This window comes from Vanacampus margaritifer, chromosome 4, assembly GCF_051991255.1.
Source record: "Vanacampus margaritifer isolate UIUO_Vmar chromosome 4, RoL_Vmar_1.0, whole genome shotgun sequence".
Lineage (NCBI taxonomy): Eukaryota > Metazoa > Chordata > Actinopteri > Syngnathiformes > Syngnathidae > Vanacampus > Vanacampus margaritifer.
Genome location: NC_135435.1, coordinates 8,304,876 through 8,332,476, shown reverse-complemented (window position 1 = coordinate 8,332,476; position 27,601 = coordinate 8,304,876). Strand labels below are relative to the sequence as shown.

At 38.4% G+C, this 27,601-nt stretch overlaps 1 protein-coding gene across 3 annotated transcripts in view; it reads right to left on the bottom strand.

Moving 5' to 3' along the window:
- syt7b (synaptotagmin VIIb) overlaps nucleotides 1-27,601 on the bottom strand; it is a 122,955-nt gene that overhangs the window by 58,111 nt on the left and 37,243 nt on the right. For 2 of the 3 annotated variants that reach the window (XM_077564426.1, XM_077564427.1), the window contains exons 2-4: nucleotides 16,096-16,199; nucleotides 3,181-3,260; nucleotides 2,224-2,358 (exon numbers count right to left, since the gene is read on the bottom strand). In XM_077564426.1, coding sequence (XP_077420552.1) covers nucleotides 2,224-2,358; nucleotides 3,181-3,260; nucleotides 16,096-16,199 — 319 coding nt within the window. The remainder of the gene's footprint in view (nucleotides 1-2,223; nucleotides 2,359-3,180; nucleotides 3,261-16,095; nucleotides 16,200-27,601) is intronic. The other variant, XM_077564428.1, reaches the window with a different exon arrangement.

Genomic DNA, 27,601 nt, shown 5'->3' with positions numbered 1-27,601 from the left:
CAACAGAACGTATGGTGTTCCACAGGGTTCAATTCTGGAGCCTCTGCTGTTTTCATTGCATAAGCTGCTGCTGGGTTCCTTCTTAAAAAAACAGCGGTGGTCTGTAAATATAGCGTTGAGTTGCGTGAAGGGAATCAGCGTCTTAACTGAATGATTTGCATTGCCAAGTTGAGCAATTCTAGTCCAACATAACGAGCTATCTAGCAAAACTAAAGGATCACTTCCTTAAGGTGCATGGAGATGGGGAATACAAGAACACAACGCATGCTGAATTCAAGGTGAAGAGAACCAGCTTTGATGATAAGGTTACTTTCTCTGTTCATTTTGCTTACCAGTAAACCCTACACCTATGTCTAGAATTTGAAAAATAAACAAATCATATTTTATTTCTCAATAAACAAGAGTTCGTTCGGTAAATGCGCAAAAAAAACTGGTGGTCTGCAGTACCTCCAAAAATGTTAAGAACTACTGCATTAAACAGTGCTTCAACTATTCAGGTAGTCCTCAACTTACGAACACAATGGGTTCCGAGAGGTTGTTTGTAAATCGAATGACATAAAATTTTGTTTAAAAATAACATTTTAGGATTTTTTTTAAATAAAATAATAAAAATATGTAAAATGAAACAATGAAACCATATACAGTATATTTTCTCTATACAGCATGTAAAAATTAAATAAATAAATACATTTAATTACATCATCCATCCATTTTCTGAACCACTTTTCCTCACAGTAAATTTGATGTAATTTTTACACCTTACACTGCCATAAAAACTAAATAAATATGATTACTGATAGGGGGTTATTGAGTTGAGTGCATGTGAGGCTGCTGAAATTGATTGATTGTGTAATTGGTGTGTATGACGAGTCAAGATGGCCCCCGCCGAGTCAGATTCAAGTGATTTCGAAGCTGAAGAGATCCATCCATGCATTTTCTTAACCGTTTGACCTCACAAGGGTCGCGGGGGATGCTGGAGCCTATCCCAGCTGGCTTTGGGCAGTCGGCGGGGTACACCCTGAACTGGTTGCCACCCAAAGCTGAAGAGATATTGTATGTTTTACTACTACGCCTTTTTTATTTTATTCTTTTAAAGACTACTTCGAGGTGAATTCACATATTGGCATGGAACGTAACACCCACGCAAAGTAAGGGAACACTATATTGTCAATGACGTTTTTACAATGGCAGATTATTTCTATTTTCATTATTTCCTATTGATTTTTTTTACCTTCCAAATTTCATTGTGTTCTACTTTGGACGGTCTCTTATATACTGTAGATGAAGTGTCATAGGGCAAAGAAATACCTTAGGGAAGGTTTACGTTTCTTTAAAGCGCTAACAATTCTGCAGGTTGACAGTGTGAGTTCTGACAAATAATGACCAAAGACAGAAGGAGATGAAGAAGATGTGAGAAGGATTGAACATGACGCTAAACAACCACAAAACAACAACTGTGACAAAAGTAGCACAGATACCACCCCATGCAAAATAACACTTTGAAAGGTTCATCAAGAAGTAAATTACAGGCACTCACTGACTTTCAAAAACAATGAATGAATGCAGAGTTAAACAGTTGGCAGAGCTGCGGAAAACATTGCGATTTATTCTGTGAATGCCCCCATGCTAATGCCTCATGGGCTGCAGGTGAGACGTAATGCGGGTATAATGGGGAAATCAAATGTACCACCTTGTATGCAGAAGTTCATTTCTAAACTTGGTGACCACTCTCAAACAATGGAATTGTAACATCAATATATAGAGACAGACCCTTGTTTCTTTTGACCATTACCAGAAAAAAACACAATCATCAGGCATAATTTGCATAGCAGTTGTAGTTTCTAGCAACATTTGGGTGGTCCTGAAATTCAAAGTGCAGTGCACGTCTTTATCAGGGGCTGCATGGGCGGCAGTGCATACTAAACACCACCATACTGTGGACATGCCTGAATGGAAAACATGAGGATTACCAGGAATGGGGGCAGACTTGAGCTAAAATACCAGCATGAATACAAGTTAAGATGTTCTCTCCCGTTGTTTAGGCTACCAAATGTGGTCTTTTCATATGTCCTATTTAATCAAAAGCCTTACATTCTTAGACCATTGTGTGTGGTGTTAAGATCCATTTGAGTATCAGCACAAATGTGTTTACATGCCCTCTTTCCTCCTATCTCCATCCTGATAGAGAAATAGTGTACCTCAAGTGCACTGAGTGAGACTCACTTGGGCGTGAGGCGAGGGTCTCCATAAGGAGCGTAGGGAGACATGTTTAAGAGGAACTCCTTGGGCGGGTAGGAGCTCCACCTCTGTTGCACATTGCTGCTGTCATTGTTATTCCAAAAGTCTCTGTCAAGATCACTGCAGTCAGAGAGAGTGTTAAAGACAGTTAAACAACAACATAAGACTGGACGTGAGAGCATTAATGCTGCCATTTTTTGGGGTCAGTTTAGGTAACTGTGTATCACAAACATTTGATATTAAATTTGGTGTTCCGCAGGGAAGCATTCTTGGTCCTGTTCTTTTTGCTTTGTATGTGCTTCCTTTAGACCACAAAATCAGTTATTATAACATTAATATTAGTGCGATGGTACACAATTATACATATCTGTCTCACCTAATAACACCACTTCTGTAAACAATCTTTTCAATTACCTCACAGATATCAATGATTAGATGAGTAGGACTTGGTTAAAAAGTAATGTGGAATGTAATGTGTGTGATTCTCTGTAGGTGCCATTATAATGCGATGTATTTTAATGTGTATTGTATTGTATTTCAGTGTATTTGTTTTATGTCTTATGTCTTTTAATTTGCTTTTTGTTACGCACCTTGGGGCTGCATTTCAGCATGAAAAGTGCCTCATAAAGGAAATTTAACATTATTATTATTATTATTATTACTACTACTAGTACTAAAGTATTGCTATTATAGTTAGTTGTTATTAAAACTGAGAACAAAGTAAGGTTGTTGTTTTTTTGCATTTGTAAACAGTCAGATATTGCTAAAATACAATCAATATCAATTGACAATATTTCTACATTTGGAAAAAAAATACATGCTTGCTGTACCAGTTATTATGCTAAAATATTAGCATTTTACTCAGAAACTCGGTGTTACAAGTGATACCACATCCTCATAAATCATTTGTGTTCCCGCATCTACAAATGTCCCGTCACCTACTTGATGGCTTTATTTTCCCCTCGACCTCTCACAGACTCTGGAGAAATGGCAGCTTCCACCCCGGGCTTATTCCTCTTCCCCTGTGCACAGACAAGGTAGAGCGTGATAGGAGATACTTCTGATGATATACAGTACTACATACACTTACTGTATTGTCAAAGAGCCACTTGTTTGCATTGAATAGTTTTAATAGGCAAAAACATTCTTGGGGTGATATACACAGAATCAATAAATTATAAAAGATTTTCACTGCAGGTCCTAAATTCAGTAGTAATTTACTCTTCAGTAAAATATTACCCAGCTCTATTGGGGTTCACATTAATTATCAACAATGATAAATGAAAGAACAAATGAAGAAATAGAAGTTAGTACAAAGAGGGAATGGTGGAGCCGAGGTACGTGGACTCATTTGCAGAAAGTATGAGCAGCAGTCCAGGCAGGGGATATTCTGAATATACTGCCGGACAAACAAACAAAAATCCCCCAAAGCAGTGACACACAACACACAAACCAACATAAAATGACAACTTCAAACAATGTGGACCTCAACACTACAGAGATGTGGCAAAGAGTGGAGGTGAGGAGCTGAATAGAGGAGCAAGGGGCAGGCCACAGGCAGGAGGACTATGAATGATAAGAGGTGTAACTGATCATGAGACAGCGTGAGACTATCAAAACAGATTAGGGAGAAGGCATATGGATAAAACACTGCTCAGAATCACATTACTAGGGGAAAAAAACACAAGGCATCCAAACAATCAACAAATATGACAGTCTACTAAAGGTGTACTATAATTTTGCTGAGGAACACAAACACCCTATGTATACAGTAGGTCACATGATTTACACAATAACCCACAGTTTCTGATTGTGACGAAGGGATATCAAACTCAAGGCCAGAGGGCCACATCCGGCCTACCGTGTCATTGATGTGGTCCATTAAAGCAAACAAAGTGTGCCAACTTCATTAAATTCATTGTTTCCCCTTCATAATTTGGCAGCAGAACTAAATTTGTAGTTTTCACTCACTTTAACTTATTTTCATCAAATCTCAAGATAAATTGGAAAATGCAGTACATGTAATTGTCCCATACAGTATACAAAATATTCACTTGCCACTAATTTCCGTGACTTCAGATTTCAAATTCAATTAGTTGTTAAAAATATGTATGCATGTATGTATGTATGTAAGCGGCAATGTTTTCACAAACATACTGGGCCTCTGAAGAAAACCTGAACTACAAGGTGACCCGTGCAGAAAATTTGTAAATTGACACCAAAGATAAATTTGGCAAAAATGCATTTTGCATTTGCTCTTTGTGATGCCCCGACAAAAGTGTACAAGTGAGGGTGAAGTGGTAAAATGTGATGATTCCCATCAAACTGGAAATGGAAGTGACTGTGAGGTATGATATGCAGTAAACACGTCCGTTTGATCTTTTTTCCCCAAACACAAGGAGGTCATCAAGAGGAACCCAATTTGAATACATGGGCAAAATCAAGATGGTCATGACAATGGAGCAATGTAGGATCCCACACAAATTCTTCTTGGAGTTTTTAGTCTGCATTTTAAATATATATTTTGCGACACCAGTCGTGGAGCTTTCTAGCAAAACCTCGTATAAATCGACTGAGTGATTCAGTTAAGTCTGCAGTGTTGTGCCTGGTGAGACCTTGCCATTGTAAAATTATTGTAGAAGTTTCCTAAAGACAAGTTTATCGCACAACAAAGTAGACCTTTATGGATGTTTAAACGATTTAATTCTAAAGATATTTCTGGGGGAGGTTGTAGCTTGTAAAGTTTGTGCGAATTCTCAATGCCTTTGTCTCTGCACTAATACAGTATAATGCATACTTACGCTCCACTCTTTCTCCACTTAATGGTTATGGATTCAGTGGTTACAGCTATTGACCCAGCATTTTATCAAACTATATAGTCAACTTTGAGGGTGGTAATGCAGCGCTCTTCTTCGCTAAGTTACACAGACCCTCCGCTCTTACATAATATTTTTCTCATTTTGAACTAAGCATGTTCAAAGATCATAAAGAGCATGACATGAAATTGAATAAAATCACACATGTATTGCAAATACTGCATGTATAAACTGAACAAAGGCTCTTTAGGTGATGATGCATAAGTCTAAATTGGGTGACTTATACTTTCAAACACGGGCAATGATTGTTATACTGTACTACTTTATATATGCATAACTTTAAAAGTAAAGTGAATCAAAATGAATGTTTCTCCATAGCCACTAACCTAGTGTGAAAACATCCCAGACAACAGGAGTTCATCTCTCAGAGCATGAAGTTTAACTGGATCTTCATTGAAATCCCACTGTACTAAAATAACACCCACGTGGACCTAATTGGATTTTCCAGTGTTTTGCATTTAAATGAGAATTGTTGACTCGTACGTTTCCAAATGTAATGTTAAAGTTTTCTTCAATATGTCTCCCTTCTTGCAATGATTTGTTGATGTCTTTAGGGTGCTTACAACCAGAAACACATCGCCAACCAGACGGCTGTTGATTATTTGCTGCCAGGCCAAACATCTTACCCACACTTCACTTGTCTTTGACCGATCAGATAAGCCCTCTCAGAATAGCTGAAATAAACTTCTCTGAACCACATTGATGTATCATTGTTCGCCCTGGAGCAATAATAATAAAGAACATTTAATACAAACACGCCACAATTGCCTATTTTCACTAGAAACCATCAGAACCATTGGATTGCATTTTTGTGTCCAGTGCAAGTCTAGCACATGACAGTCTAAATCTTACACCGACCAAAGGGCTTGTATTTGTAGACAACACAGCTCGAGCGTCAAAAGTGGTACATCTTGATTGACGAACTGAACCATATTGCACTCGTCTGTTTTCATACTTGTATTTTTTTTCCATTTATCTTATTACTAGATTAGGCAAAATCTTAAAATAAGAAAAGTCATGAAACTCCAGTTCAGGGCCTTTGAGAATTTGGCAGACTCTTTTGTGCCATGGTGGGTGTTCTGGCATAACTGAGGCGAGGCAACACTGCAAAAACTAGAATTTTAAGTAAGATATAATTTCTTAAATTTAACCTAAATTTGCTTATTTTGATTTGACAAGTTATTTTGACTTAAAATGAAATTGTCAGGCAAGATCGTTGCGCTTATTTTAAGATACTTATTACCTAATTATCTTTTTTGATCAAGCAGTCTTGGCATTGAGTGTTAACAGCCAGTTTTAAGTACTGTGAGGATTAAAACAAGCATTTCACACATTTTGAGATGACAACTAACCAACATCAAAGGCCCTGAACTGGGGTTTCATGACTTTTCTTATTTTAAGATTTTGCATAATCTAGTAATAAGATAAATGGAAAAAAAATACAAGTATGAAAACAGACAAGTGCAATATGGTTCATTTCGTTGTGTTTAGTAAGATAATTTTTCCTTCTTTCAGTACCAGCTCAGTGGTCTAGTGGTGGAGCGCCTACCCTCAGACTTGAAGGTTGTGGGTTAAATTCCTGGCTAGGTCATGACAAAGAAAATGGGACCTGTTACCGCCCTGCTTGACATTCAGGCTAAGTTATCCAAACGTTAAAAAAAAATACTCATGTATTTTAAGAAAATAGTTATATTTATTACAGCTTGAAAAAGTCAACATTACTTGATTTTAGTCTGAAAATACTATTTTCAAGAGCACAGTTGATATGGGCCTAGTATTATTTTCTTAATTTTTTAAAATCTTACAGGTAAATTTAAGTAAAATTTTCTTGTTCTGTTGGCAGATAATTTTGCTTTTTTTTAAGTAATAATTTTCTTATTTTACTCTATTATTTTCTTAAATTTTCTACAGTCCTTTTTGCAGTGAAGCCAGCCAACTATATCCAATTTCATACTCAAGGTTACTCAATGTGCTTCACCTAATTCAAAATACAACATATAAAGTCATTTAAAAACAACATAAGACATTTAACAGCAAAGTAAAAAAAAAAAGAAGTAGTTTACTAAAATTAATAAAAGAACTATAGCGGTGAATGGTGGAGGAAATATGTGTTTTGAATGATTGTACTGGCCTGGCACTATAATAGTGAAAACCCACGTATAATTGATGTCAATTGAAATGCATAGGGAAAACTCGCCCCCAAAACTATTTCAAAAAATGTAATGTCTGATTTCACAGAGCCGATCATTGACGTCATTGATCAGTCTGGTCAATTAGACATTACAGATGATCACCAATTTTGCATGAATGCAAACTATCATCCGATCGCGATCAAGCTGATCTGATCGGTGTAAAGTCTAGTATGAATTCATAGATACATAATTGAAGATACTGTCACTTATGGATTTTTGCATGGGTTTTAACATTTCCCCATATTATTAAGATCTCTCAGTATTTCCACAAAAACAATATTATGTGACATAATAATCCAATCTATTAAAATGCATCCTTGAACATCAATTGCTTGGTGTCGAGCAACATGTGTCAGAATATACAGCCTTCAGGCTCCGTACACATCTTTATTGAAGCATGCATGCACACATTTCCATCAGAGAATGGAACATCTGTGCCAGCAACGAAAAAAACAATGTCACACATAGTCGAAAGTGGGCATCTTCGATTCAGGGCGGAATATATTTCGAAAAGGCAGGGGTGTACAATTCAGTGCTGCTCATCTATCAATAAACAATCAGAAAATTGTCAGAAAAAGCTGACGAAGGTGAGGAAACTACAATATTGAGAGAATGTGCGAGGACATGGCAAACGGGAGGATGGGCAAAACAATGATGCTGAAGATAAAAGTGATATAATCAGATAGCAGAACTGGATTAAAGCAAAATCCACAAGAATGACAAGAAAATCAAGGATGCAGCATGAGCTGAACTAGTGAGATTGACTGAGAGGACATGCTTCCCTCTGAAGTATTCTCATAAGGGGCCTACTGCCATCATGGTTGTCACACAACAGACTGTTAGCGATAACAGTGCTAGCCTTGCGTTTAGAAATATGACACAGACAAAATTCTCTGTGCCAGCAGCTCAACTGCAGACATCATTTCACATAAAATTTAGGGCAGGAACCAAGTCACAAATTTTATTATCTTTAGCGTCTATAAGATCTACCTGCCACTCTTACAGTGTGTCAGTATATTGCTGGTGTCAGGTGGAATCCTCGTACCTCCGAGACCATTTTTTGTCTCCTTTTGGACACACCAGCAATATGTTAACAAACAGTAGGTGTGGCATAGCACAATTGATACAGTGGCCGTCTCCCATGCTGAAGGGTGTGGGATCGTTTGTCAAACCTTGAGTGATTTTTTTTAAACATAAGTTCCAAGTGTAAAGTTTAGTCTGTTTAAAATATAGTCTTTTTTAGAGTAAAATTTACTGTGTACACTGTAAATAATTTAAACCCTTTAGTCCTACATATCACAAACTACAAAGTGTAATCACAAAACATCCATCCATCATTTGAAATGCTTATTCTTACAAGGTTTGCGGGCACGCTGGAGCCTGTCCCAGCTGTCTTTGGGCACTAGTCGGTCTCCACCCTGAACTGGTTGCCAGCCAATAGCAGGGCACACAAACAACCCTTCACACTCACAGTCATACCTAGGGACAATTTAGACGAGGAGAACATGCAAACTCATCAATCCAATAATCCAACCCGCAACCTCTGAAATGTGAGACGGACGTGCTAAAGAGTGTGAGTCTGTGATTATTTTTTTCAAGTCTCTAGGGTGAAACTCTCGAGCGTTTAAAGTATTTCTGCCATTAAGTATTGTGGGTATGTCCCCTTTTTTTCATAAAATGTTGGTCAGGCGGAACCTTTGCTAAATGTGGCTTAAAGGTGCATGTCGCAATATTGACGCAAATTGGAGTGTTAAAATAACCATATTTTTCACCCACACATGTTTTAAGAATTGTATAATGGACAAGAGGCACTACTGAGGCTCAATGGCTATTGCCCCTATTTTCCTGTAGAGTTAAATAATGATCGGCGGTTCGGGACCCAAACTTTAAGGTTTCTCCCTGTCAGGCGCATGCACGCTCTCACTCTGTGGAAGCGCTGGGAAGGCGGAAGTGTTTGGGAGTGTTTCTACGAGTCCTTGTGTCAAAATAATAATAAACAAAAACTGCAGTGCAACCCTCCGTCTCCCGGTGGCCCCTTTTGCTCAACCTTCAAAAATTGGCTTTGTGATTTTCCCACGGAGGTGACTCTGACCGAAGAAAAAATGTAATGTTGGACCAATTACTCAGCTGGCCACAATCAAAACATATGAATTCGTAATTTCACAAGCAGTCCTCAGATGAGCAATGCAACTTGTACACGGAATCGTCCTGGATGTCATTATTTTACACACAAATATGTTAAATGTTAAATATGATATAAATTCAATTACAGGTAACACAAATACATATGACAAGGATTCATGTAACTGCGTCCCACAATGCATTCTGGGAACAATATCTCTCTCTCTCTCTCTCTCTCTCTCTCTCTCTCTCTATATATATATATATATATATATATATATATATATATATATATATATATATAAAATAATAATATATATATATATTCATTTATATATATATATAAATGCAAAACAGGTAGATTTAACACATCCCGAACTCATACAGTTCCATTTGCATTCGTGTTATTTTTTGGAACAAAATGATTACAGTTGAGCTCCGTAATTTAGGGCTGGCCCACAAATAGCAAAAATCTGCATATAATTGACGGCAATTGTTTTTAAGTTATATACCATTATTTTACAGATCCGGCCAACTCGGTAATATATTTTCCTCTATGCGACCCCTGAGCTAATAGGAGTTTGACACCCCTGGTCTAGTGTGACAAAAAAGGCAAAACTGAATTTGCACAAGCGTCGCAGGAGGACGCGGATCAATATTGGAGCAGCGTTAATATTGGAGTAGGTGGAAAAACCTAAGAGGTTGAAACGGGACCCACAGCTTGCTTTCTTCTTGCTAAAAAGGTAAGAAATCATCACGAAAATGCGATAGGGTCTCTTTATGATAAGCAACGCACAATAAAACTACCACTAAATAACATCTCGGCACTCCGGGCTTTTCACCGGAGGGGTCGCAAATCTGCAAAAACTCTGTATCTTGCGACATGGACCTTTAAAGGTTGCACTGAGGCATTTTTAGAATTCCAACTTCCTATTCTGTAAGTACTTCCAGGGATAGATAGGAAAGGAAGGTTCCTAAGCAAAAACGAAAATCCGAAGAGACCTTAAATGTGGACACGGGTGAGCAGGCGCCAATCCAAATTGACTTTGTGCAAGAAGCAAAGTAAATTTAGCCAGTCAATCGTGGGGCATGTACAGTATAAGCAACTATTCACACTCACTTTCACGCCTAAGGAGAAGTTGGGATTTTCAATTAGCTCAACATGGGGTAGATGCTGGGAGAGAGCATGCAAACACCACAGCGGGCAGCTTTACCCGAGATTGGAACCCAAACCCTTTCGACTTTAAGGCAGACCACCTGCCCTTTAAAAAAAATCAAGTTACTTTCAAAAGGAAATTAGTTACAACAATGTCAGCATCTGTGAATTAATTTGAAATTTTTATTTTTTTAAATATTTTTTAAAAACTTATTTTATAATTGGAGGGTAAATAAACTGAAAAGACAACATGTAATTGTACTGAAGAGAAAATAACACAAAGGCAGAACTGCATTGGCATCATGGAAGCAGTAGACGATGCAAGAAAATTGGTGACACTTTGACAAGGACATGGAGATAAAGCGATAATAGGACAAATGCGAACAAGACTCCTTTTGAATGAAAGGAGACAGACAAATGATAACACTGACAAAGGATAAACAAAGACAGACACAGTTTACAGAGTTTACAATGATACTGATGGTTGACATTAAGGACTAAGACATATATTATATCATTATTATTATTACTTATATTTTCTGTGGAAATAAAAATCTTTTTAGCAACAGGGCCAAGTTTTTGCCATGCATATGTGAGCAACCTTTCAGGCTCATAATTTGCTGCAGCACTTTTTGATTTTATTACAGCAGTTAATCTTTTTTGTTAGGGTCTCTCAGCCTGCCACAGATTGCCTTTACAATGTTTGCCCACTTTTCCTTGCAAAAGTGCTCCAAATGGGTCAGATTGTGACACGCATGACTTACTTGTGTACAGCCCTGATGTAAGATGAGTACTTATGAGTTGTTTTTGCACTAAGCAATCAGTAAAAAAAATTAAGTTAAGGGAATAATAGTTGATTATGTGGTTTTTTTTTTATGGACTTTAATCATGTTTTCCTAAAATGTTGACAATGAATTTGTTTGTAATTTACACTATTTACCACTATATTTGACATTTTATCCACTTGTTGATGATCTTCTTTAAAGGGACTGCAACATGAAAAATCAACTTTTTGGAGCTTTTAGCCATGTTAAAATGCTAATTCCTCTCCAAAAGCATAACCAAAGTTGTGTTTTCCTCCATTCTCCCCTGTATGAGAAATTCTAGGTTATTCTGCTCTCCAAACACCAGCCCCTCCCAACCTGAGAAAACGAGCCGTTGGCACGGTTTGACGTCATTGAGTGCGGCCGCACCGCCTCTAAACGCACGCCCACTTTCTCTGAGATCTCACTCCATGGGATAATGACAAAAGTAGCCTTGATCAATAAACATTTTGTCCAAATGAATTCAAAGCAATCAATTATTCTTCACATTTGCAATGCTAAAGTGCAATGAAGTGACAATTGTCTTAAAATCCATTGGCCGACACTGGTGTAAAATACAAGTAAAACATTTGCGCTGATGGATTTAAATGAATGGATGGTGTAGTGGATAGTGCGCTTGTCCCATAAGCAGCAGGGTGCGAGTTCGCCACCTTCCGTGGTGCTTTTTTTCCCCTCCTCCTTCTTTCCTCTAACCTCTCTGCTCCCCTCCTCTTCTACGATTTCTTTTTTTTTCTCCAAATGTTTATTCAAGAATTGATGGCTTGCGTGACCAAACGCAGAGATCTAGCAGCCCGTGAAATTTAGAGTCCAGTTTAAAAATCGTCTTAAAACCAGTCTATAAGTTTCGTAGGCGTTGCAGGAGGCGTGGTTTTACTGAACCGAGCGTTTGATTTCCGGGTAAGAAAAATAGCCACCGAAATAACTCATATTTCATAAGAAATGACATCGCGATTGTGTCAAAGGTAAGCTTTGATTATCATATGCCTTTAGATAACCCTGGAAAATACCGTGGTGTAGTCCCTTTAAAGTGAACAACATTGATGCATCCAGCTTGTTTCAAGTAAGCGAAACTCTTCTTGACTTAAGATTCTGGCAAGCAATTTTAGAAGCTTTTTCTCCCCTAACTATTATTACTCCACAAGTAAATTGCCTTCCACAGAAAGTCAAAGTGAACAATTTGCCAGCAAGTGCTCATACTGTGAAGACCAATTTAGGGCTATGAGTTGACTGCTTTCGCAGTACTATTGAGTTGATGTTGCACCGCATTCCTTCATTCCTCAGTGGCAGTAATGTTCTTTTCGACCTGTTGCCAATACCAAACAAATCATGAAGAAGATGAAGAAGACAGTTCAGTCAATTTAACAAAAAAAACAATGTTAACTCAACATTCCTCTAAATCATTGCAAAAATAAAAGAATATCATAAAAAATCTGTAATTTTAGTACAACCACACAAAGCAAATATGATGTGATATGGATCGAACTGCATAGGTAGAATCACATTTGCTCCATGAGCAGTAGAGCCAATTGCTCCGAGTGATTCTTATTAGCATATGAATCATTAGTATGGTGCTGGAGGCATGCGGCAAGCAGCCACAACACACAAAGCTTGTGGGCCACAAAGCCCTGATTACAGAGCGCAGTAAAGTTTCAGATTGTGTTTGCTGTCACAGACAAATATGCAAACCTTTCTTTGGCTCTACTCTGCATGAACAACATGAAGCAAACAGTCACTGAACACGTTCTGTCCAAGGTCACAGAATCATGAAATCAAAAGTGTGACTGCCCGCGGGAGTGCAGTTTTCTTTCAATAGCCAAATGTTACAGGCTAGAACACGGCAAGCCACAAAACATTTAATTGCTTTCGTCATTAAAGCCATCTGCTTTCAGTTCTATATATTACTGATGTCATGCTGTACATTTAACCCCTAGGCGTTATTGTATCCATATTTTGGATTTTTGTTGGTTCTGACCAAGCCATTTCAAAATAAAATACTGCCCACGGGTTAAACGTTCTCACCAACCAATATATACAAGAAAAAGCTGTGTCCTTAGAATTTGAATCAATACTGAATTAACAGAAACGGTAGCGTAAGATAGCATACACTAACGTTGACCTTTTTTAATTTTTAATTTTTAAACTGAGAGCTAGCAGTACTTCTTAGCTAGATACTGATTATTACGAAGGGCTACCAGTTAGACATCGCTTCTAAAATAACACATTTTGCGCACATTATCTTTAGTTGTCATCTCATCCACCATCATAACTAGAGTTGCAAGTGCTACAGACTATCCCAGCTGACTTCGAGCAAAAAGAACATAAACCAAAGACCACCCACTCTCACAGTTTTTAGAGTTTTCATTTACATTTTGATGATTTCTCGCAAACGCTTAATTTCAATAAATATCTGTAGGTGTTTCCATTAGGGATGCACCGAAATGAAAATGTAAAACCGAAAGTGAAAAACGCTTGGTTGAAAAACGAAACACTGAACGACATTAATTTTTATGGATTTATTCCATAAAAATATTTTTATTTATTTATTCATTTACATATGTATTTATTTTTTCAGCATTTACGGCTATGACTGTGTACTAATATGACGAAAGTCAAGGCATTGCAAATGCAAAAAAGTACAAAATAAATTTAAAAAAATAAATTAATTGAAATTTTCCTGCATTTGAGAAAGATGGGAAAACGGATTTGCCCCACTCGTATTGTCTCAATTCCAACCTCGAAGCATTTGAGGCAAATGTAAACAACAAAGATGGCTGATTCCGATAAATAGTTTGCTGTTCAAGTTAAATCATGTGATCCTATGTCAAACAACAACAACAATTAAAGTAACAAATAAATACAGATATTACAGAAATACAGTAGCATTTTTTGGGGCCATTTTCAGTGGCTGAAAATTTGGTGCATCCCTAGTTTACATCATACACTATAATCACTTTTTATTCTTAGGAAATACAGCATATTGCATAATATACACTTTTCAAACTTGTCTTAAAACCTATTTCTATTCCTTGACTTTTAACACAGCACGAGACTGCCCTTGTTTTAGTCATTTTTAACTTTATTATTTTACTGTTGATAAATATTTTATTTTAATTGTTTTATATGGTGTGTTTGATTTCTTTTTTTGCTTTGCTTTGCTTCAGTTATGGTTGCTGTTAAAGTGCTCTACAAATCAGGGATATGCATTCAGGACAGGCAGGGGGAGGCAGAGCTGCCCTGCACTCTCCCCTGCATTTGGAGAGTAAACAAACAAGCAAACACACACGTACGAACACACATTGACACAGGGCAGTTAATGGTGTGTGTCTTCACACAGCAGACATTGCTGTTTGTCTTTATATCACCAATAGTCATGCTTAGTCACACATATACTGCACATGGTTGAAATGGAGGACACCATCACCTCCCTCTCATCCATTGGTGCAGGGATCCCAGGGACATCGCTTGCCCCCCTGGCCAGCACCAAAAAGTTCCTCACTGAATCAATTCATGCCTGCGAAGTGCACGGCTTTACCATCCTTACAATAGAGATCGATACATACTGTAGTGTTTAAGAACAATACTTTACCATATTTGTAATTACATATGGTTGGAATTCAACAGTCATTTTTTTGGGCGATGTTTCAGTGCATGTTGGGTTCGAATTCATCGCATGGCGTGCGACTGCACAAGGAACGACGATTTATAAACACTAACACAATTATTTATCATTGTTTTTTTCTATTAATGTTTAACTTTTTTTTCTTGTGTTGTTCATAGCAGAGAGCATTTTTTTTTGACTATTGTTTGTATTATTTATACTTTAAAAAGTTATACTTCTATTTATTTTTACTCCATCCTCTTAGCTTTAAATTCATGATGTGTTGTTATTTGTCAGTTTATATATTGAAAAATAAATGTCAAATTATTATTATTATTTTTTAAGATTTGAATGTTAAATAAATTAACATTTATTACTACAAGCAAATGAAAGTACGGAAAAATTGTATTGTTGACTACTAGTATCAATTCCCAGGTCTTGGAAATGAAAAATTAACCGGTTCAAATGTGAAAGTTGGGTACCCATAGAATTATGCATATAGAGTATGGCAATGATGGTGCGAAAATACAAAGACAGTCAACAACCACTGTTCTACGGAATTGGAATACATGACGGTTAGATGCAAAGCCATTGACTTAAGTCATGGTAATGGCCGTTAAGCTATCGTTGCCATGGATGACTTGGGTAAAGCAATAAGTTCAGTGCAAATTATAGCTAGGGATTTCATTCATGCTGTTTAAAAAGGGCTCCCCCCAGTTTTCATCACCATAATAAATGTTCAACAAGGGGAAAATATACAAACATACACCTGGGAATAGCATAAAGCACACATAAAATGTATCCAACATCTGGAAAAATGGCTCTGGGAGAGACCAGCTGCTCTGAAATGCCCCCGATGTATAGAAACCCAGAGTTGAAAGGACTTTTGTCATAAATGACATGGCATGACGCCTTCTTGTGATTGTCTCCAAGTCATCCTTCAGAAGCTCCAAAATGACATTACTATGTTGAAACAATTTCTGTTGGCATTTCAAAAATACTTACACAAGCAGAAAATGTTGCATATTACTGGCATGTATGCACTCAGAGAATGATTAACTGACTGACAGAAATAAGTTCTGTTACTTACCAGTTTACGCTGACACCATGTGCAGACACCACATAGAGCTACCAGCCAAAGGGCACATACTAGGAATGCCAAAGACACCAGGAATACACTGAGAGACACTGAACCTAAGTAAGAGAGACAGAGGAAGGGAGAGGGGAATATTAGTAGAGGTTCTAGTTAAAACATCCTTGAGGAGCTAACAGAAGTGTGACAGAATTCCATATTTTAGGAATACATTGTTGCAACTGATGATGTGGCCTATTTTCTTCTCTATTCATCATCATCCGAAAGTTGTTACTAGTGTGAAAACGCTCCAGAACTGTTTCATCCTCTCTGTGTATAAATAGACGATGTGCACATGTCAGGAAGAGATCATATCAAGAGGCTACACGCCATGCAATTACTTGCTTCCGTTTTATGTCACAGCTATTGTATGTTGTAAATCCTTCAGCAACTTGGTTTCCATCTTGATAGATGAGAACATCTCTCCGGTATTTCTTTCAATTAGAGACACTCAACGCTGTAAACAGTGAGCTCACAAGTGCCAAATTCTTTCCACCTGCAAAATTAATCAAATCACTGAATCACTCCTTAATCCCCTCCAAATATTTTTTTTCTCATCCCGCTTGTGCATCATGAACCCTCAATAATGTTTGAAGCCAAATAGAAACAGTCGATTTAAGCAAACAGTTTTAGCTAAATTAAAGCACACTCCACTCTCTTTTCTCACACTTCTCCAATATCCACCAAACGTACAATTGGAGTCAATCTTTCATTCAGACATTCATTTACATGCCCGTGCTGCTGGGTGTACACAGGCACTTAAGAAGCAGCTGGGGTTTGAATGAGGAAACACCCAGTTTCTTAAAGCTACTTTAATTGTGCCTTACACGTCTTAATTTCAACGATTCACTTACTTATAAATAGCATACCGTAGTGTCTTTGTCTTTGCCATGGAAATCCGGAACCCATTAAGACAAACAACCATTCACACTCACATTCATACCTTTTTAGAGACTTCAATGAACCTAATATTCATTTTTTTGGAACGCCAACTAATGCTGGATTATGCAGAGAAAACCCTCATAAGCACATGGAGACCATGCAAACTCCACCAAAACAGCAGAGTCAAGATTCTAATTCTGATCCTCAGAACTGTAAGACAAATGTGCCAACCACTAGTCATGTAATAATACATGCACAAAATTAATTAAGAGCATTTTACACAGTTATTTGTGCTATAGATGCTGCTTCTTAACAGGTATATATTTGTTATTCCCCCTTCCTTGCACTCGCAGAATCAGTGCATATTTAATAACAGTTTTCAAAATGTAAACCAAGAAATACAAAAAAGGTACATCTGTTTACCGCAAAAAAAAAAGGAAAGTCATTTAAGAAACTGATACAGATCACTTTGAATGTCAAACAAAATAAGTAATATGCTATCCTTCCCTTATCCAGCTATTGCTTAACATCAGGATGGTTTTCTGGTTGGTATCTCATTTAGATCACTCAAGTACAAGAACTGGAGTATAATTAACATCCATTCCTTTCAGTCTGGCAGCAGAGACTACAGTTTTAAAAATGTAATGTATTTCAAGCTTTTCCAAGTTCAGCGCTCGATTCCTTACCAATCTGTTTACAACATACAGATTAAATGAACTGACTGAGCATATCCTTACAAATCCGAGGCATTGCAAGACTAGACAGTCTAGACTAGAACAAGACCAAGAGTCAGGGTCATGTGTGAGCAGGAGCCGGTCACAATTGACTTTAGGTGAGATCCGGGGCACATGCACCAGTCCATTCAAAGGCACATAATCATTCATATATCTATGAGTGATTAAGAGCCTTCAACTAATCCAATATGCATGTTTTGGAACAGCCCAAGGTCATACAGTACTGTATGTGCTAATCTGCGTCACCAGGCTTGGGCAGTAATGGAATACATGTACCGCCGTTACGTAATCAGATTGCAAAAAAAGTGTAACTGTATTCCATTACTGTTAATGCACTTTAAGTTTCCCATTCCAAAATGATCTGCTGCACTTATTAGTAAAAGTTTATTAGCCCTTTTTCATTGTACCGGTGGTCGTTTTTTTCATTACACTTTTTTGGTACCATGTGGTTACAATGGAACCGTTCCTCTTCCAACCTGGTTCTAAAACGCAGGCCCAGCATGGCCATGACGTAACTGTCATCTGATTGGCCGACAGATGTAGGCGCTTTCTAAAGCCACTATCCCACTGAACTCCGAACATTGTGTTTGCGATGTGTTTGCGATGTATAAGCGACATTTGAGACCTAAGATTAACCTAAAATTTGAGTCAAATTGACCAACAAAACAGATAAAAATGATTATTTTGTTAAGTTCTCGGATGCGCATCGATTGAAAAGTGACCCCGCTTTACTGCAGCCAGAGCCGCTCTGCTGCTAGCGAGCCAAGAAAGAGCACGGCTGTTACACCTAAGAGATATTTTCTATGAATGAAATACGCCTCACATCTAAAGATCAAGTGGCTTGGGGTCACTCCAACTGACAAGATCGCGTCCATTCGGCTCTTGGCTCTCACAGGGTTTGAGAGCAACCTAGCTCGTTGCTAACGACTAACCGAGTGCACTCTTCAAAGCAGGGAAGCAGTGGAAGTGTTACACAGTCCAAATGGCTCCTCCACGCTAACATTCTGCCTTTTAAACATCATGTGTTTTAGCTCCAGTGTAGTACAGTGCATTTCTATTGGGTAATTTTGTCGTGGACGTACCTGCTGCGTCGCGACTCCAATTCCCTTCAGTTCAGGCTTTCCAAATAAGGGGCGGTCGTTAATCAAGTGTTAAAAAAAATCAGTGCGGTCAAAGGCACTTTAAGCTAATGTGATATTAACGCGATAATTTTGACACCCTAAATTTATACATATGAATGCTGGCACATAATAGATCATGATGGCTGTGCAGTGTTAAATGTGATTACTTGAAGATGAGGCACCTGCTGCGCTGTGTTCGGTATCATACTGGGTCCCTCCGGTGGCTTCAAGTATAAACAAGAGACTCTAACTCCGGTGCTCTCACAAATCTCACACTCCATGTTTGTTTTAGAGCCACTACTGATTATAAATCGCCAATGATCATTTTGTTAATAGTCTTGAATACAATGTAATGATATTTCTTTTCAAGCAGAAGTGCTGCAGATTGTTTAATCCCCCCCCTCTCATTGTTATTCTTGTCAACCCATCTTCTCACTTGCAGCCTCTATTGTCTCGGCAATATTTTCATTTGCAGTAATGCCATGATTTATGAGACAAATGAACTGCTAATTTGAAAGTCATATTCTTGTCTGCCTCTGCCGTCACAAACGACATACTTGTGCTATTTGTTTGGAATTTTGTGGAAATTCACAGCTCACCTCAGATACCGCTCAAGCACCACAGTCTGCACCATGGAGAACAAATGAGAAAAGTTAGAGCAGGTGGGCTGTGATATTTCTCCATCTAAGTGGCACAGCGGTAAAGATGGGCTAAAAATACAAACAGAATAGCTGCACATTCTGTCTTTGCCAAAAATGCACTTATCAATATTGATGTTGTGACTTAATCTAGTAACTTTGCCTGTGAACTCAGCACGGAGCTGGCAAAGGTGGGTGCCCAGAAGGCTCATCTTCCATCCTTGCCTCTCTGTCAAATTACTCCACACTGTCCTTCCTTATTTCTGCCCATGCTTGTCCTCTCCTTGCACCTGCTGTGTCGTTCATATGCTTGCGCTCGCTTCACTCAGCCCACTGTTATAGAAGATACACACTCAATCGCATACAAGTTACAACCTGCGGAGGAGCGTCTCTCGCTATAGATCAGCATAATGTGGAGGAGGTCAAGCGCCATGGGAGGTGACCTGTGGCTTACTCACGCCACTAGCACTAGCAAGGAGTGCTGAGTAGAAGTCATTTTAGTGCCTTTCTTTGCAAAGAGTGGCTCAGAAAATGTCAATTCTGCTGATTAGACAATTGGTTGAGGATTAAGCAGGAATATACCATAGAGTCAAGTCCAGTCAATTAGTAAAGTGACTGGACATCTGTTTTTAACTGTAAACATAGTATCTACTGAGTAGCATCCGGGCTATCCTTATCTCAGTCGGCCTTGTTTATTTTTTTTGTTGAAGGCATCGATTGTATCATATCATATTTGATATTTCCTTGACAAACATATTGTTATTCAGGGATTTGAAGGAAGGATTAAGTACTTTTGTGTAAAGCAAAAAGGGACTGAACTGAAAAGATTCTGAACTGCCAATGAATAAAGCCGCCCCTGAGAAGTTTGGGTTCTATTGCAAGGATTTTTTTCTGCATTAAATGTAGATTTTGAGGGTGTTACAGCACTAAAATAAACACTTTTTATATCCTTTCTTGCTCGTTGCTCTGGTTTTTGTGCCAACCAATCAGCTCCCTCCAGCCACACATTTCTTGTTCAGGTGTGCCTTGCTGTTTCTTCACTGGTTTCTTTCAGTCTTTAGCCATTTCTCAAATGTCATTTTTATCTGTTCTTACGACTTTGTGATCTCGTGAAAAGTCATCAGTTGAAAGTATGAATAAACCAAGAACGTTGTTCTTGTCAGTTAGCTTAAACCAAGAATGCATCGATTGGCTTGGCAGTAAGAAAATATGTAGGAATGTGTCAGAATCGACGGGAAGGTAACAAGTACACAGTCGTTCCAACTTACAAATAGTCTTGTGTTCTTAGAAAAATGGAAAACCGTACTTGGCAAGACTGCATTCATCATATTAAGAAACTGCCTTTGTTCATTGCTACAGTCATGTGTTAACGTTCATCCAGTCATACTTTGTTAATTTAGTGTTTTGATTCTTCCTATGCAATTCCAGCAATTGTGACAAAAAGGTTCCATATTTGCATGCTTCCGGAAGCAATAAACCAGTTTAGTCAAGTCACATCAAGTCACACACAAATCCTCATCACCATGATACATGCACCTTTGCTTCAAGTCAAGCGCTTCAAGGGATGGCCATCAACATCTCTGACAACTTCTCAGTAAATGATGCCAGTTCAGCAGGCGAGACGTGTGATTTCTGCCACCAGATGCACCTTTGGCAAAGCACAGATGTTCATGTGTTTTGGTTCAGTACGCATGAGGCGCTGCAAACAGTGTGCGGTTTTGTGATACAGTCTCATAAGATAATATACTTGAGCGACAGGTGTGTTTTTCACAGTCTGCAAGCAGCACAGTAAGATGTGTGTTTCCGTGCAGGCTGTGATCTGTTGCTTGTAATGAGGAAGATCGAGAGGTTTACGCCGTGTGACAAGGCAGGCTATGGGTGAGCGGACTTCTGAAAGATCATATTGACTCACACACATATGCTGATATGTGTGTGAGCAGCAGAGATAAAACCTTCCTAGGGCAAGGTTTAAAACGTCATTGAAATGGAACAGCTCTGGGGGGGTTTGTTTTTAAAACACAACATATAGAGAGGGTAATTTGAAAGCAACATTGGTCCTAAAAGCAAGATAAATGTCGGCTGTGGCAACTGCATTTCAGGACAAGTGAGTTAACTCCCATTGCTAAGCCAGAATGTCTTGCGCTCACGAAAGGTCAAACGGAACTGCTCCTCTTGAACAACTTTATAGCGAGATCCTTCCGGCAACTGCTCTTTTTGATCTGAGCACATTTTCAGCCTCAAGTATGCTTGAAAATAAATGTACAATGTATTATTTGTGTTATAAATAGAGCTGTCAAACGATTAAATTTTTTAATCAGATTAATCACATTTTAGAATTTTGATTAATCACAATTAATCGCTTAACAAAAAAGGCATTTTTAATCAACATTTTTTTCCTGCCAAATTTGAAGAGCTCCAGATTATGTGTTAATGTGTATAATGTTATGAGGACGTCTTCAACATTTTTTGATCCACTGCACACGTTCATCCCCCTCTTTTTCTAATCAGTTAATTACTTGCATAATTTAAAATGGAAAAAAAAATACCCCAATATTTTGACATGAACAAATATTCTAAATGTGATACGCAAACATTTATTAAATGCTTTACTTTCATGGATGTAATTAGGTTTATTGCTCAAACACAACCTGTGGTACCTTAAACGTAGCCATCTGCTGTCACGCTAAAAGATAATCTATGGTCAAAATTAATAGTCCGATTAATCTGCGTTAATTCATGATTAATGCGATAATTTTTTGTGATTAATTAATCAGTTATCGCTTTAACGTTGACAGTACTAGTTATAAATGACCCTATTAAGCATGATAGCTCTTAGCTAACATGGATAGATGGATGGTTGCTTGGTTCCCGATAGATATTTATTGTCCAAAGTGATTGGAGGCATTGAAAAGCTAAGATTTATGCAAGATCATCTAAAATAGTGCGGCCATATTTTGATTTCTAAAAGAGGATACTTGGCTCAGCCTCGTAATACTTAAATGCTACTCAAACTGTACTAAAAGATACCATACATTATAACTATTTTAATGTACGCCTACTCTGTATGGGTACACAGTATATTTTGTAGAATAAATTTGACTCTATTTAGAGTGGGACGAAATAGACTCAGTTTTAGGGTAATATTTACACTTGGAAATAAGTAAAATAAAGAATTGAAGGAGAAAAAAGTCACTCAAGGGTTGAGGAACGAACTCCTGACCTTCACCTTGGGAGACTGCCAATCTACTCCCTGAGCCACATACTAACGTGTGTTAGTGTATCGCTCATGTCAGCTGTCAACCCTTGAGTGACTTTTATTTATTAAATTTTTCAATTCTTTATTTGACTCTCTTCCAAGTAACATAATGTTTTCAGCATTTCAATGTCCTACTCCCCGATATTGTTTTTATCATTTATGGAAAGTATCATCAAAGCATCTGCTGCTGCATCTGTTATACCTTGTTAAATTGTCTGCCTTGACATGTCTCAGGTGGGTTGATGTTTCAAAACTAACTTCTTTTTATTTCGGTAATTTGTTTTGCACATTATTACATTTAATCATTTAGCAGACACCTTTGTACATATCACTTTGAACAAAAAAACTATTGGTGCCTTAACTGTGCTTAACATCAAGTATATTGTACAGTAACTTAAACAAATAAATAATTACCATTTGTGTGTGAACTGTGTAGACAAAATACAAAGTACTTACTATATGTAGTAGGGTTAAGTTAGGGCAGAGTTAAAAGCATATTCAAGGATTTTTTGCTGCTGCGTCTTCCGGGTGGATCATCTTAATGATTGCTTCTCGAGCCTGTCAATCAATCTGCCGTATCGATGACGTGCGTGCTCGTGTTTGTAGCATGTAGCCGCTGAGCTTTGGATTCAGCATTCATCGTTGTAGTGCCATCAAGCTCACCTTACTTACTTACTTACTTACTTATTTACGTTGTAAATAGCTGAGAGCCGCAAGAGGACATCCGTCTATGAAGTGAGGCCGACTAATGAAGATGATGATGAAGATGATCTTGCACGTTAGCGACATTAGAGAGGCGTTTCCCTCAGACGAGCAGGAGAGCTGGTAGGATGGCCTTCCGCATGCACATTTTTAAAAACTTTAACATTTTCGAGAAAATCCTTGAATACATAAAGAGTAATTCAGATGATTCAGAAATCCAGATTACTTTTTGCACCTTTTTTTTGTACAATAAACAGACACAATTATAGCGTTTTTGTTGTTGTTTTTTGTGTGTCTCCTGCACTCCCACTACAGTTGTTTGGATTTATTTTTAAGGCGGTGTCTTAAATACAAATCACAGCATGCATTTATTGGCAAGCTAAAGCCAGCCAAGAGTCCGAGTCTAAGTAAGTAACTTTTTTTTTCTGCATACAGAGTGTGTCATAATGCATCACAACGAAAAGTGTTGTAGATTACATATATAAATAGAACTATAAAGGACAGTGATTGGATGTGGCAGCAGTTTAAATAGGATGTTCAGCCTTTGATGTATGTTCAGTCATTATCCATCTCCAATGAAAATCAAGGGATTTTCAGTTTTTTTGTTTGTTTGTTCTTCATTCTCTGAAGAAAGCGCAAGAAGGACCACTAGTCTAGCAACAGGGTATAAACTCTCCCGTTCACTCTCACATCAGCAGACCGGATATGTCCGTCAGGACTTGGATGAGTCTTAGTTACTGTTCCAATGGGCCACAAGGCTCGGGGAAGTTGAGGATCAGCAATCATCACTTCACAGTCCTGAGTGAGGTCAGCTGGTGTAGACTGCCACTTTTGACGAGTTTGAAGACTTGGCACGTAGAGCCTGATGAAACGAGCCCAGAAGTGGTCAGCTAGGACTTGTGTATGCTTCCAGCGGCGACGACTGAGAAGCTCGGTTTCAACGACCTGAGGTAGTGACCCATCACGCCGCCCCATCAGAAGAACATTGGGCGTTACTGGATCTGGGTCGCGGGCATCAGAAGAAACATAGCCAAGAGGCTTGCTTTTAAGAATGTTTTCCACCTCAATCATACGCTGAGGTGAGGGGGGTCATCATGGCCCGATCCTCCAAGGGATAGTCCTCTTTGTCCACTATGTACCTCCAAATGCTGCGGTTCTGAAAATCCACTTCTTAATCCTCATAGCGGGCATGGGGACGAATCTGTCGTCGGGGGCGTGTATCATAATCTTCATGCGCTGAACATTGATCCATCTTGATGTAAACACAGCTGATCCGGTTTGAAGGACCTTTAATGTAGGGGAGTTAAACTAATGGTTCACTGATTCAGGTGAATGAGCTATCTTCACACCGGTGTGTTGGCCAAACACCACTTTAGGCCGACTCAAATGATACACTTAAACAAGAGTTCGCCTTTCTTTGCTTTACTCCAAGTTTCTTCATTCAATTCACTTCTTCATCACTATCTTTATACAACATTGATACAGGATTTCTTCCATCTTCATACAATATACGTTGTGGGCCATTGGTGTAAAGTGTGACTGTAGGTGTGTAGGTGTGTGGTTTGTGTGTCTGTATGTGATTTCTAGTCATCGACGCACACTGCTGGACCAATCACAACACCGTGCACACTCTACCGCCAGACTTCCCACAGTCGCTGCTGGCAAAGACTGTTTTAACGGCCACACGCACAAGCGCGAAGATAAGTCATGTCACGTGAACTCACTTTCCAATGAAAAGAGGATACAAATTATGCAAATTAGTAATTGCCTCAGTTACAAACATAACAAAGTTGAACATATTAGACTTAGGAAATAAACAACTTTGTAGCCTTTTCTACACACTGTGAATAAATGCAAATAACTGTGTTAAATTGTGTGTTCACTCACTCTTAACAGAATGCTACCCTGTTGGCACCTTGTAAAAAGTGCAGCATAACTAAATAGATTTGAGAGACAACAGTCATTGTTCTTTCCAGCAAACTACACCAGCTCAATTTTCTTAGTTTTTTTCCCTTCTTTCATGGTGAGTTAAAGTATCAAAGAGTGCTTCAGACAAGCAAGAAGCAAGTTCTCCAGGGAAGGCCAGCCAAGCCGAGCCATTCGTACCCTCATATCCACTTTATTAGGGAATAGAAGATGGGGAGGATTTCAGCCTGGCTTGTCATCTCTGCAGTGATGGTTTTGCATATAAAACATCTCACAGCTCATATCCCTTATTTAAATGTGGCTTTTGGTCACCGTGGGACATTTGGGAGAGCATCACAAGCACAAAATTATACTTTGAAGCGATGGAATTACAAGTACTAGTGGAAGAGACAAACCAGTGTATTGATAAATTGAGTGTGCCGATAATTTTGGGGAAGCCAGCTAATGCATAAAAGCCATTGTTTGATTAACTCAGCCCAAGTATGTCACAATTGGATGCACAGGTTTGTGCCCATCTTATGCTGAAGTGACCCAGATGCACGGATATTTAGAGTTGAAAGGAGTGCTGTCCTTGTTTGTATGACTCCTGATTGTGACTGGCTACAAGGCAGTCTTTAGATCAAGCAGAAACTCCAAATTGCATTGCTGGCTAGACAATAGGTCACAATAATTTTTGTTGGCATTTCAAAAAGGTTTACATGCGCGGAACATTTCTCCCCACCTTCTCTCATGTCGCTTGCACTACACTGTACACCTTGGCACCTGGTTTGCATCTGCCTTTCATTCTTCTCAGATGTGATGAATCTCAATCGTGGGGTGGCGTAGCTCAGTTGTAGAGTGGTTGCCTCCCAACCCAGAGGTTTTGGATTTGCTCTTCAACCCTTGTGACCATGTCGAAGTGTCCTTGAGCAAGATACTAAACACCCAGTTGGCTCCTGATGCTGCTGTCATCAGTAGCTAAAATAAATAAAATAAAACTCATTCACTCGCAGTCATTTTCACTGAAGCAATCCCCGTCTGTTTTACTGGATTTTGTCTGATTTTGCAAGCCCCACAGAATATTGTGTTCTATTGCTATAAAAACATGGAACCAACCAAAAGAAAGATTAGAGTCTCTTCTTTCATCAGGAATTTTTTTTTTCCGTTTTGCAGCAATTAGCATTAGAATATAGCTAAGTTTCATCATTATTAATTGTATAAATCTGTTTAAAACAGTGAGGAATATAGCTTTTTGCAACATGGCCCTGGCTGATCTCTTCTACTCTGCTGCCACCTGCTGGCTGTTTTCGTAATAACTACCATTGCTTCAACCGTTTTGTGCAGTTGAGAGGCTGAATCAAAGCTTTCTGTATGCTCCAGCATTAAAAAAAACTTTAAACACTTTAAAAACATTTAAAATAGAACGTATTTATACATTTTTGGGCGCAAATGAGTTAAACAGTGTTAAAGGGCTTTACTTATACAAGTGAAAGCCCAAAACCTATTTACAATGCATGTGAATCTATTTACATTTACTCATCCCATATCACACAAAATGAAATTTAGTACATGTTGCAGACGCAAACAAGTTTACGTCAGTTTTCACACCAGAAAGCATTTGCATGGCAACTTTTTACCATTCGGTGTGAGGTCTCTCACATTTTTAAAAAATTATGTTGAGATGTTAAAAATCGATATGTGTGTGTCAAGCTTAATTGACATTCTAGTATCAAAGTCATTGGTCTCCACCCTAGCTGTCAATCATCCTTGAAAGCAGATAAACTGAGTGGACTAATTTAGCCCAAGAATTTTTTTCCCTTAGAGGGCCGTGACTATGAAATAATTAGATCCAGAGAGAACAAACCCTGAAACAGTTTGACTTTAGCCATAGGTGCTTCTACTCACCAGGTACTTCTATGAGCTTGTTTACCTGCCAGTTAAGCAGAAGCACCCGTGGCTAAAGGCAATCTGTGGCAGGGTTTTTATTTTCTGGACCTGGATTCCCCAACCCTGGAAATAATATTATTACATACACCAAAAATGTTACTAGTTTTGAAATACGAAGTAAAGTGTCATGATCTGTGTTTGTTAATTTGGTTTTGTTTTGATTTTAGTTATATGTTCCTTGTGTCCCGGTTGTCATTCTTCCTCTTCTTTTAAATTGAAGAATCACATCTCTACGGAGTATACCGCCACCTAGTGTGGAGGACCCTCTTGTCATTGTCT